Source organism: Oryctolagus cuniculus, chromosome 9, assembly GCF_051225735.1.
Source record: "Oryctolagus cuniculus isolate XC-2025 breed Fujian yellow rabbit chromosome 9, ASM5122573v1, whole genome shotgun sequence".
Classification (NCBI taxonomy): domain Eukaryota; kingdom Metazoa; phylum Chordata; class Mammalia; order Lagomorpha; family Leporidae; genus Oryctolagus; species Oryctolagus cuniculus.
Genome location: NC_142875.1, coordinates 98446036 through 98458917, shown reverse-complemented (window position 1 = coordinate 98458917; position 12882 = coordinate 98446036). Strand labels below are relative to the sequence as shown.

The 12882-nt window shown below is 44.3% G+C and overlaps 1 protein-coding gene across 1 annotated transcript in view; it reads left to right on the top strand.

Moving 5' to 3' along the window:
- Nucleotides 1-1982: 1982 nt before the first annotated feature.
- Nucleotides 1983-12882, top strand: part of KDM5A (lysine demethylase 5A) — a 94593-nt gene continuing 83693 nt past the window's right edge. Inside the window, 3 exon segments of the mRNA XM_089304435.1 lie at nucleotides 1983-2677; nucleotides 6604-6681; nucleotides 8087-8209. Coding sequence (XP_089160561.1) covers nucleotides 2513-2677; nucleotides 6604-6681; nucleotides 8087-8209 — 366 coding nt within the window. The 5' untranslated portion in view covers nucleotides 1983-2512.

Sequence of the window (12882 nt, the reverse complement as noted above, 5' to 3'; positions counted from 1 at the left end):
AGTAGGAATTTAGCCAGGATGGAGATATACAAATCTGTAGGGATGGGTTTGTGCCGGTTAAATATAAAAATACAGAGGAGATAAATGTGCAAGGTTGAGATGAGAAAAACATGGTGCATTAAAGCTACCACAAAAGCTTCTGTGGGTTACCTGGAGCAGGAAAGGAATGCAACAAATTAAATTGTATGTTGATTTTGGAGATAAAAAGTGAAGAAGGTGAAACCCTGGTTTTAGACAATCCAACTAAGTATTGAATGGACAAAGATTTGAGAGGGGACAAGAACTGAGCTGTTACCACAGTTCAGATGAGAGAGAATTTAAATTTGGATAATGGTAATAAGGGCAAAGACACATGGGCATACTTAAGACTTTTTTTTTTTTTTTTGACAGGCAGAGTGGACAGTGAGACAGAGAGACAGAGAGAAAGGTCTTCCTTTTGCCGTTGGTTCACCCTCCAATGGCCGCCGCGGCCGGCGCGCTGCGGCCGGCGCACCGCGCTGATCCGATGGCAGGAGCCAGGAGCCAGGTGCTTTTCCTGGTCTCCCATCGGGTGCAGGGCCCAAGCACCTGGGCCATCCTCCACTGCACTCCCTGGCCACAGCAGAGGGCTGGCCTGGAAGAGGGGCAACCGGGACAGAATCCGGCGCCCCGACCGGGACTAGAACCCGGTGTGCCGGCGCCGCTAGGCGGAGGATTAGCCTAGTGAGCCGCGGCGCCGGCCAAGACTTTTAAGTAATGGAATTTCCTGACTGCACGTGGGAAGGGAGTAGGAAAAATCACGATTTTTTTTTTTTTTTTTTTTTTGCTCAGGCTACTGAGTAGATAAAGTCACTTATGGAAACCCTAAAAACTGAATAATGGCAAGTGATATTAAGGTACTCTGAATTTCCAATTGGAGTTGCCCATTAGGTAGCTCCCTTACTCTCTTGCCCTCTCCCCCTGGCCAGGCGGGCTTCCCACACCAGAGGATAAAACCCTTCCCTTAGCTGTGGCGTTTGGTGAGTTTTTGTTGTGGCCTTACATTGGTGCCGTGACTGGATCCAGGCTCCCTTTGGGTTCCCTGAGCTGCCTTGGGGTTCTGGATTTCTGCCACTCACCCCCCACCTCCTTCCATGCCACCGAATACTCTGTGATGTCCATCCACACACTGGCCTGACACGTACTAATATTTGATACTAAAAACGACCCTCTCACAGTTTGTTCGACTTCCTTACTCCCCCCAGTTTGGAGGAAGTGACAGATGGACGGTCACTTGGTTGGTACAGATGTTCCTGACAAGCAGGGGTCAGAACAGTTCCCAGAGCTTTCATAGCACATTAATTAATGCAGGTGTGGTGCCAGGAGCTGGCTTCTATTAAAAGGCGACGACTTGGGGGCCGGCGCTGCGGTGCAGTGGGTGAGCCTGCAGCCTGCGGTGCCTGCATCCCATGTGGACACGGGTTCTGGTCCCGGCTGCTCCACTTCCGAACCCACTCTCTGCTATGGCCTGGGAAAGCAGTAGAAAATGGCCCAAGTCCTTGGGGCCCCTGCGCCGGCGAGGGAGACCCGGAGAAGGCTCTCCTGGTTCCTTGCTGCAGATCCACGCAGCTCCAGCCATTGCGGCGGGCTGGGGAGTGGACCGGCGCATGGGGGACCTCTCTCTGCCTTTCCTCTCTCTTTCAAGTGGATAGATACATCTTTTTTTTTTTAAGGCTACGACTTGGGGTTGAGTGCCAATTACTACAAAAGCATGGTTCAGAGCTGTTCCTAGGTGGGACGAGAAGCAACTAGATGATGCTTCAGGCAAAGCTGCGGGGTGTGGGGAGCGGGCTCGACTTGTTAGGATGAAAGGGGGTGCAACGCGGCTAAGCAGAGCGGGAGGAACTCCGGAGAGATCAATTACTCGCTAATACGCGGACAGGTAGATTTAGGCTAATGACGAAGAGCCGGCGACGAGGCGGGGCATCAGAGGTTAGCGCCGGCCGCTTTCCACGTCCATCATCACACAAAGGGGAAGTGGGCCCTCCTCACCGGAAGCACAACCTCGCCGGCCAGGGTATTACACATTCCTCCGCGCCGGAAGAGCGCGTTCGGCTCATCCGTCCCGCGTCTACAGTGGGACTCAGGGGTGAGCCGCCCGACACCGGCCGGCTGCGCAGAACCCCGGCCGACCAACAGCGACAGCGACAGCGCCGCGGGCCAGGGGAGGCGGAAGGAAGGACCGTGCGGCGGCGCGGCGCGTGGTGTCGCGGCGGAGGGATCTGCCTCTTGCGGTGGCGGAAGGATTTGACAGTGCGGGAACTTCCGGAAAGTCCTGCCTACCCCCTCCCGCCCCCCCCCCCCCCCCCCCAGGAAAAGCCCCGAAGGAAACAATAACAAACGAGAGGAGGAAGCGGTTCTGGGGTTTGTGCGTTGAGCTGTTCTCGTCCGAGAAGATGCGCTGCTGTCCCCGTGCAGGGACGTGAGAGGGCTCCGTGGGCTTCGGCCAGCCTTTTCCCACCTGTTCCCCCGTGGGGGCCCCGTGGTTATTGCCATGGCGGGCGTGGGGCCGGGGGGCTACGCGGCGGAGTTCGTGCCACCGCCAGAGTGCCCGGTCTTTGAGCCCAGCTGGGAGGAGTTCACAGACCCGCTCAGCTTTATCGGCCGCATCCGGCCTCTGGCCGAGAAAACGGGCATCTGCAAGATCCGACCGCCCAAGGTACGGGGGTCTGGGAGAAAGGCGGCGTGGGCGCGCTCGGGCTCGCTGCACCCCGCTGCTCCTTGCACCCTGTCTCTGTACCCTCTCTCGCCGATTTCTCAGCAACTGGGGGCCGGGTCTCCGGACGTGGTTTATTTTGCACGCCTGTGTGGGTCCGTCTGAACGCGAGAGAGTAGTGTCCCTGGGCCTTTTCCGCCTAGAATTTGGGATTCTGGACTGGGGGCAAGGATTAAAACGCGAAGCAAAAACAAAAACTGTAGGCCTTTCGTAGGCCAGCCAGGTATTTGAAGGATTAGTTTTATGGCATGCCCTACCCTCGTGTCCAGTCCTTGTTATGATTCGATAGTGAAAAATATCCCTCCACTGGCATTTCTGTTCTTCGGTTAAAATTCTGATAAACTTGTAATGCTCGTTCATTTTTATGGGGTGCAGGGTAGTATTTCAGCGCTCGTTTAGCTTGAGCCGATCAACTCCGGCTACTGTGTCGGCTTGTTCCCTAGGCATGCCCTGCTAATGCTCAGCTTGTCGGCTGTTTCTAGGCCTCATCTCAGGCTAGGATTTGGTGGAAGGTAATCTGAGCTGCAGCTCTCCCCCAGGAGGGTATCACAAGACAAGAACACCAGACTAATGACTGCTGCCATGAAACATTCTCTGGGGGAAGAAAAGGAGCACCAATTAGTAGTAGTCACAATGTAGAGGCTTAGGAAGGATAAAGAAAATCTTGAATTCCTTATGTGAGACACTTCACGATGAAAGATTTCAGAATTGGAATTATTGCAAGTAACTAGGTTTTTCTGAGGTTAATTATAATGCTCAATCTTTAAGGTAAGGAAAGTATCCCTTGTCTGGGGAGCAGAGATGGGGATCAATGCCCTACAAGGTTGAGTGAGATGCTCAAGGTCAAAAGTGTTTTTCTTACCCACTGGACCAGTGCTTCCAAATTATGTTGCCGGACAGCTTGCACCAGGGTCACCTGGTTGCTTGTTCAAGTACAGATTCCCTGCACCTTTCTGAGAGTTGAATCAACTTCTGGATGTGAGAATTCTGGAATCTGCTTTTCTAGCAAGTACCGTTAGATCTTAATGCAGATTCAAGTTTGGGAGCCATTGGTTACACAGTGCTTCTTAAAGACACTTGATGTTCTGTCTAGTAGTAGTAAAGATAGACCATTAAGTGCTGTTACGGTGTTGGATTTTGAAAAACATCTGCCCTCATCACAGACTACCACAGTGGTAGGCATCACAGTGGATTAAAAGCTCGGCTAAGAGTGAGAAGGAGCTAATTTAGCATCTCTGTAGGATTTTGTTTACTCTTTGAAGACCTAGTAGGTAAAATTTTCATTTTACAGATAAGGAAAGTCTGCATAAGTTTGCAAGTGGCAAAATAGGTTTTGAGAGATCAGGCTTTTTTTTTCTTTCTTAATAAAATTATATTTATGTATTTGAAAGGCAGAGTTACAGAGAGAGAGAGGATAGGGTCAGAGATCTTTATCAGCTGGTTCACTCCCCAAATGGCTGCAGTGGCTAGGGTGCCAGAGCTGGGCAAGGCCGGGGGCCAGGGGCCAGGAGCTTCTTCCAGGTTTTCACATGGGTGCAGGGGCCCAAGGACTTGGGGCATCCTCCACTGCTTTCCGAGGTACATTAGGGAGCTGAATCAGAAATGGAGCAGCTGGGACTCCAAACTGACGCCCATATGGGATGTGGGCATTGCAGATGGTGGCTTAACCTGTTGTGCCATAGTACAGTGCCAAAGATCAGGTGTTCTAAAACATATACGCCATTTGTTTAAAATTACAGACTATCAGGTGCATGCAAAGGATTAGCAAGTAATTGCTATGGTGACATGGATTACCATTCTCTAAAAGCTTTCCCATGACTCTATCATAATTATCTAATATCAACAAATCTTAAGCATTGAAGTTTTTCCTAAACCATATTTCCATCTGCTGTATTGCATTTATCCAGTTAGAAATTGTCTCAGTGTTCTTTGGTTAAAAATTTTTATTATTTTAAAAAGACTGGGATAATTTACTTTTGTCACGTTATTGAAAATAAGTTGTTTATAAGCAAAATGGAATATAATTATTTTTTAAAGATTTATTTTATTTGAAAGGCAGGGTTACAGAGAGAGAAGGGGAGAGACAGATCTGTCCACTGGTTCATTCCCCAAATGGCTGCAACAGCCAGTGCTCTGCCAATCTGAAACCAGGAGCCAGGAGCTTCTTCCGGGTCTCCCACATGATTGGCAAACACTTGGGCCATCTTGTGCCGCTTTCTCAGACACATTAGCAGGGAGCTGGATTGAAAGTTCAAAAGTGGAGCAGCCAGCCATCTGTTGTAGCTATTTAGGGAGAGAACCAGCGGATGGAAGAACTCTTTCTCTTCTCTCTTTGCCTTTGCTTCTCTGTAGCTTTGCCTTTCAAATAAATAAATCTTTAAAAAAAAAAAAAAAAAAAAAAAAGTGGAGCAGCTGAGACTTGAACCAGCACCCATATGGGATGCTGGCATTTCAGGGAGCAGGTCTACCCACTAAACCACAATGCTGGTCCCACAAAATTGAATTTAAATACTGGCACATTTCTATAGTATCCAAGGTGAGATGCATTTTTTTGAGCACTATTTGTGTCTTAAAGCGGATTTAATGTAATATAGGCTATATCAAACTACGTTCTATAGAATTGTGTTTGAAATTATTTCATTTTATTTATAGTATAATCTGGGAATCGTCCTTGTTTGTGGATTTGCTTGCTTTTTTTTTTTTATAATGTTTGGGTTCCTGCAAGCTGGATTTTGAACAAAACATTGGTTAATATGGATTGTGAAGTGCTCTGCTACAACACACAAGTGAACATGTTATTTAAATAAGTACTCAATAATTTTTTTGATTTTTTTTAAAAAGATTTATTTTATTTATTTGAAAGACAGTTACAGAGAGAAGTAGAGACAGAGAGAGGGTCTTCCATCCACTGGTTCACTCCCCAGATGGCCGCAGTGGCCAGAGCTGGGCTGATCCAAAGCCAGGAGCCAGGAGTTTCTTCCAGGTCTCCCACGTGGATGCAGGGGCCCAAGGACTTGGGCCATCCTCCACTGCTTTCCCAGGCCATAGCAGAGAGCTGGATTGGAAGAGGAGCAGAACACCCTGAGAAGAACTAGAACTAGAAGGACTAGAACCAGCGCCCATATGGGATGCCGGTGCTTCAGGCCAGGGCTTTAACCCACTGTGCCACAGCGTCGGCCCCAATTTTTATTTTTTTAATCTTTATCCTTTTGCTCCATCCCCTCCATCCCCTCTTCCCCCCAGATTTTATTCTTTTTTTTTTTTTTTTAAAGCTTTATATATTTATTTGAAAGGCAGAGTTACAGAGAGACAGAGGCAGAGAGAGAGGTCTTCCATGCGTTGGTTCATTCCCCAAATGACCGCAAAGGCTGGAGCTGGGCTGATCCAAAGCCAGGAGCCAGGAGCTTCTTCTGGGTCCTTCACGTGGGTGCAGGGGCCCAAGCACTTGGGCCATCTGCTGCTTTCCCAGGCCATCACAGAGAGCTGGATCGAAAGTGGAGCAGCTGGGACTCCTGTGCCCACATGGGATGCCTGCACTGCAGGTGGCAGCTTTACCTGCTACACCACAGCACCAGCCCCCAGATTTTCTCTTAAATTTGATAAACATGTTTACTAGAGATTGATTTGTGGTACTTGGACTCATTGCATTCCACTTGAGTACTTGAACAAGTGTAATTGTGGTTTGTAAATAGTGGGACCAGAAAGATTTGCGAAGAATCATTTCTCTACTTTTAAAATTATTTTTCCTAAAAATACTACTCTCTTTCTTCCAAGTTATTCTGTTGTCACTATGACTTGTAGCATCTCATTCCTTAAGTTAAGGGAATAAATAATGCTGCTGTCTTTGAAAAAAAATTTTTTTTATTTAGGATTGGCAACCTCCATTTGCATGTGAAGTAAAAAGCTTTCGCTTCACTCCAAGAGTCCAGCGCCTAAATGAACTTGAGGTGAGTGTTAAATCACCATTTCTGCTTCCAGATTCATTCTGTTTTAGGGCTGTAGGTAGAGATTTTTGAGAAGCTCATGTACCAGGGCCCCGAGTTTGGTAATTGAAATTGTAGGGAATAATTACTTAATGTTCAAAGGAAGTATTTCATTGTCTGTATATTATTTAAAGCAGTTACTATGATTTTTCCATTTAACAGATTATGGGAAACTATAGCTGTGTTTTTCATAGTAGAAATATTCAATTGGAGACTTAGAGAATTCACAAATTCCATTTTCTCAATGCTTATAAAAGTGATTTTTTTGGGGGGTAATTTTGGACTTCTTTGACCCTGGCAAAAATAGATTTTTAAATTCTATTAAGATTAAAAGCTTAGTTTTCCAATTTTTAAAAAAGATTTATTTGAAAGAGTTACAGACAGAGGGAGAGGCAGAAAGACAGAGATCTTCCATCTGCTGGTCCACTCCCCAAGTGGCTGCAACTGCTGAGTCTGGGCCAGGCCAAAACCAGGAGCCGGGAGCTTGTTCCAGGTCTCCCACATTGGTGTAGGGGCCCAAGTATTTGGCCTTCCCTCTGCTGCTTTCCCAGGCCTGTTAGCAGGGAGCTGCACTGGAAGCGACGCGGCAGGGTCTTGAACCAGTGCCCATGTAGACTGCAGGCATTGCAGGTGGGGACTTAACGCGCCCTGCCACAGCTCTGGCCCTAAGTTTTTTTGGTTTTAACAGAACTTTTCTTAGTCTCTTAATCTGATTAATTAAGATATCCTTTTCATTATTATTAATTTTTTTTTAAAAAGTTTCTAAACTGAAGTGTGTTTAAATACTGTTATTTTCTCCTGCCTGCCACGTTTTCAGAAGATTCTTCAGTGTGGTATAAAAACTATTAATTAAATAATACAAAAGGGAAATCTTTGATATGTAAGGCTTATTATATGCTGAGGATTTTTTTCTCCCATATTTTCCTAAAACATTTTCTGATATTCTGACATTTTAATAACTATGTCTTCCCTTAGTGTCTTGTAATCAGATAGTTGATGAGAAGGATCTTAATATTAGTGAGGTAGGGAGTTGATGTACCTAAAGTGTGCACGGTACTTACAGATGAAATGATGGAATGCTTAGCAGCAGAGGATCATCTGATACACTTAATTTCCTAGTTAATCATAAAGTTAAACCAAATTGAAAAATTGTTCTGGTTGCTAATATGAAAGCTTTGTACATATATTAGAGCAACTTTTTTAATAAAAATTATTAGAAGTATTTTGCCTCTTTGGCTATTGGCTTATTTTATGAAATAGACTAAGTGAAAATGAAAAGGCTTTGTGTTCTTTTAGAGAAATAAGCATTAAGTAAGATTCACATATAACTCAATTCTTATTTCTGATTTTTGTATTTTAATAATCTTAGGCAATGACTAGAGTGAGACTGGACTTCTTGGATCAACTAGCAAAATTTTGGGAACTTCAAGGATCTACTTTGAAGATCCCTGTGGTGGAGAGAAAAATTCTGGATCTGTATGCTTTGAGCAAGGTGAAGCTTGTACTTGGTTTAGAAGTTGGAGTAGAGACTTATGAATTTATCAAACTATGAATTTCATCTGAACTTAGTGAGAAGCATGACTTCTGAAACAGGGTTTATTTGACAGTGACATGTGTGCATGAGTAAACAGAAATGATGGTTCTCAAAACTATCTTAAGAAGCTATTTAAGCTGGCGCCACGGCTCACTAGGCTAATCCTCTGCCTTGCGGCACCGGCACCCCGGGTTCTAGTCCCGGTCGGGGCGCCGGATTCTGTCCCGGTTGCCCTTCTTCCAGGCCAGCTCTCTGCTGTGGCCAGGGAGTGCAGTGGAGGATGGCCCAAGTGCTTGGGCCCTGCACCCCATGGGAGACCAGGATAAGTACCTGGCTCCTGCCATCGGATCAGCGCGGTGTGCCGGCCACAGTGCGCCGGCCGCGGCGGCCATTGGAGGGTGAACCAACGGCAAAGGAAGACCTTTCTCTCTGTCTCTCTCTCTCACTGTCCACTCTGCCTGTCAAAAAAAAAAAAAAAAAAAAAAAAGAAGCTATTTAATAATTTGTTATGAGATTGTTTAATGACTTAATCAGATGATTAGGCCATGTGATGCACAATATGCAAAAGAAACCAACCTACAAATTCCATAATTTGATGAGTGTGTGAGAGTACCTCAAAAATTCATGAAAAATAGAATTAAAAGATACTATTTTGGTGCAGAAAATTTTGACATTTGTGCATGGCAGGGGTCTTGAAAAGTTTGTAGAAAATGCAAATGATAAAACTACGTGGGCTCCAAGTTTTTTTTGCATCAAAATAAATTTTTTTTCATGATTTATTTATTTGAAAAGCAGAGTGACAGAGAGATCTGTTTGCTGGTTCATTCCATATATGGCCACAACAGGCAGGGCTGGACCAGGCTAAAGCCAGGAACCTGGAACTCCAGGTTCCAGGATAGCCCACATGGGGAGCAAGGGGCCCAAGTTCTTGTCATTATCTGTTTCCTTCCCAGGGGTATTAGCAGGGAGCTAGATTGGAAACAGAGCTGCCCGTGGCACTCCCACATGGATTGCCAATGTTACAACCACTTAATTGGGTATGTTTTAATGCTTGTTCCCCTAAATAAACTTCTGATTCAATTTTTCATGACCTTTTTGAAGTAATCTTGAGTAATGTTCTCTGTTGAGCTTGTCATTATTTTTGTACTTAATTGAAGACTGGAAATATTTAAGGATTGCTGTTACTCAGCAGTTTCATGTGTGGTATATATCACTTTTATTTATACCTGTAAGTCATGTTAATGGCTGAGGCGAGCATTACTCAGTAGAATGAGCAGTAGCTCAGTAATGTAAAGCAGAGAAACGTATACTCATTTTTGCCAAAATTTGTGTTAACATTACATTCCCTAATGTAGTAAAAGCTAATTGACCTGAAAGAGATTATAATTACTGTGAAAGCATGTTTTGTTCGTATAGTAATAAAATTTGTAATCTCTTTGTCTTGTGGGTAAAGACAGCTTAATTATCTGAGAAATTTTACGAACTTATTTTTGTAGCCTTTCATATCCTATTTCATATACTATGATTGACACATTATTTTGAAATAAAAACTTATAGTATTCTCATCTAAATTGCAGAGTTAATTTTGGAATTTATCACTTTGAAGGAAAAAAGTGATGATGTATTCAAATTATTTTTAATAATACTTTTTTTTTTAAGGTTTGTTTATTTGAAAGGCAGAGCTACGGAGAGGTAGAGTTGGGGAGAGAGAGTCTTCTATCTGTTGATTTACTCCCAACATGGCCACAACGGCCAGAACTGGGCTGATCCGAAGTCAGGAGCCAGGAGCTTCTTCCGGGTCTCCCACGCAGGTGCAGGGGCCAAGGCTTTGGACCATCTTCTGCTTTCCCAGACCATAGCAGAAAACTGGATCAGAACTTGAGCAGCCAGGACTCGAACCAGCGTCTGTATGGGATGCCGGAGCTACAGGTGGAGGCTTTACCTGCTTTGCTACAGTGCTGGCCCTTAATAATAGTTTTTTAAAAAAAGATTTATTTATTTTATTTGAAAGGCAGAGTTAGGGAGAAACAGAGAGATCTTGCATTTGCTGATTCACTTCCTAAATGGTTACATCAGTTGTGGCTGGGCCAGGCTGAAGCTAGGTTTTCTGGTGTGTGTGGCAGGGACTTAGGGTACTCAGCCATCCTCCACTGCTTTCTCAGACACATTGGCAGGAAGCTGGATCAAAAGTGGAGGAGCCACGATTTGAACTGGTGCCCAAGTGGATGCCGGCATTGTGGGTGGCAGCTTAACCTGCTATGCCAAACCTTGGTCCTTAATGATACATTTTCTAACAGTTTAAAAAATTATTTAAGAGGTTCAGAGAGAGTGAGTGCGAGCTCTTATCCACTAGTTCACTCATCAAATGCCTGCAAGCTAGGCACCCAGAATTCAATGCAGGTCTCCCATGTGGGTGGCAGGAACCCATTTGCTTGAGCCATCATTACTTCTTCGCAGTGTCCACATTAGCAGGAAGCTGGAATTTGGAGCTGGAACCAGAGCTTGAACCCACATACTTTGGTGTGGGAATTTGGTGTCCTCTCTGTCTTAACCACTAGACAAATGCCCACCCCATGATGCATTTTTAAATTAGTGTCAGGTCAAAATCCTCTAAAAATTTTGAGAAATATGGTCTTAGGCTAAAACACAGTTCTAGATTTTTCTGTCATTCGAATAATTAAGCATGTGTCAACAGTTACCTATGCAGTTGTATGACAATCTATGATACTAAGCAGCAAATTATAGTAAACTTGAAGGGTGAATTTGTGTCTTTTTGCAGGAAGTCATTAAGATAAATATTTATTTTAAGAATTATCTTTGTTGACATTTAATCAAGTTTTTTTTTTTTTATGATTTTATTTATTTATTTGAGAGGTAGAGTTAGAGAGCTCAGTCTTCCATCCTCTGGTTTACTCCCCAAATGACCACATGGCTGGAGCTGAGCAAATCTGAAGCCAGGAACCAGGAGCTTCTTCTGGGTCTCCCATGCAGGTGCAGGGGCCCAAGCACTTGGGCCATCTTCTGCTTCTTTCTCAGGACATAGCAGAGAGCTGGATCGTAACAGGAGCAGCTGGGACTATAACCAGTGCCCATATGGGATGCTGATGACAGAGTCATCCCCTATTTAATCAAATCTTAATCCTAGTAGGTTTTGCTGTATGATGTCAAGGTTTTGAATGTGTTTGATTTGACTTACATAGCATGAATAAAATATATGTATATTTTAAAGATTCTATTTACTATTTGAGAGGCAGAGTTAGAGAGGGTTTACTCCCCAAATGGCCACAATGGCCAGAACTGGGCCAATCCAAGCCAGGAGCCAAGAGCTTCTTTCTGGTCTCCCATGTTGGTTCAGGGGTCCAAGCACTTGGGCCGTTTTTCACTGCTTTCCCAGATATATTAGTAGGGAACTGGATGGGAAGTAGAGGAGCTAGATAGGAAGTGCAGCAGCCGAGACTTGAACAGGCACCCACATGGGATTCCAGCTTCCTAGGTTGCGGGATTTACCTGCTATGCTACAGTGCTGGCCCCAATACAAAATATTTTTAAGAATTACTTCATCATTAATAATAACAGTGTGGTATTCTTCAGCTAAAGTATTCTTCATTCTCATACCTCTGGTATACCCTGTGGAATTTGCTAGGCTGAGTAATGTAAGTAATGATCTACAAAATCTAAACTTTCAGAGCTCTCCTAGTTGAAAGGTAAGCATTAGGTTTAATTTGGTGAAAAGTTAGATTTCATTCTTGATGTTCTAGAGAAGCAGAATTGGAAAATTAGGAAGGGATTTTTGAGATAACGTAATCAGGCAGCCTACTGTACAACTGTTACAGCATTTGTCATTCATACTGTTGCAGTCCATTTTCAGAAAACTAGTTCCTTTTTGTTAAAGAGGGGACACTACTGATGAAGTATCCCTGGTTTAGATACTTAGAGAACTTACTAAAAATACACTGTGGTTGAAGGTTAAATCTCTTTCAGGGTTTACTGGAGTCCTCCCCCCACCATAAGATTTATTTATTTATTTGAAAGGCAGAGTGTCAGAGAAAGGGGGAGAGGAGAGTGATTTTCTGTCTGCTCATTTACTTCCAAAATGGCTGCAATGGCTTGGTGCAGGGTCATACTGAAGCCAGGAGCCAGGAACTCCATCTAGGTCTCCCATGTGGGAGGCAGGGGCCCAAGTACTTGGCTATCCTCTGCTGCTTTCCCAGGTGCATTATCAGGGAGTTGGATCAGAAGTGGAGCAGCCAGGACTTGAGCTGGTACTCATTTGTAATGCCAGCCTCACAGATGGCAGCTTAACCCCCTGTGCCACGATGTTGGCCCTTAGTGGAGTCTTCAGTGTATTCTTTGAAAGTACCTGTGGACATGTTTTTCCCTAACTTGTGAGAACACTTAAAAAACAGATTAATAGGTACAAGGCAGACATTGTATTTGTGCAGTTTGCGTTTTATAGTACTTTGTTCCCTAAATGTCATTGTGAGATTGCTGCTTCTCACCACATAAATTTGTTTTCTTTTGCTTTGAGGTATAACTTATAATGCAGTGCACACATTTTAAATGTACAGTTCATTAAATCCATGTGTTGCCTGTATAAGCACCACTGAGATGAAGATATAGACCATTTTTTT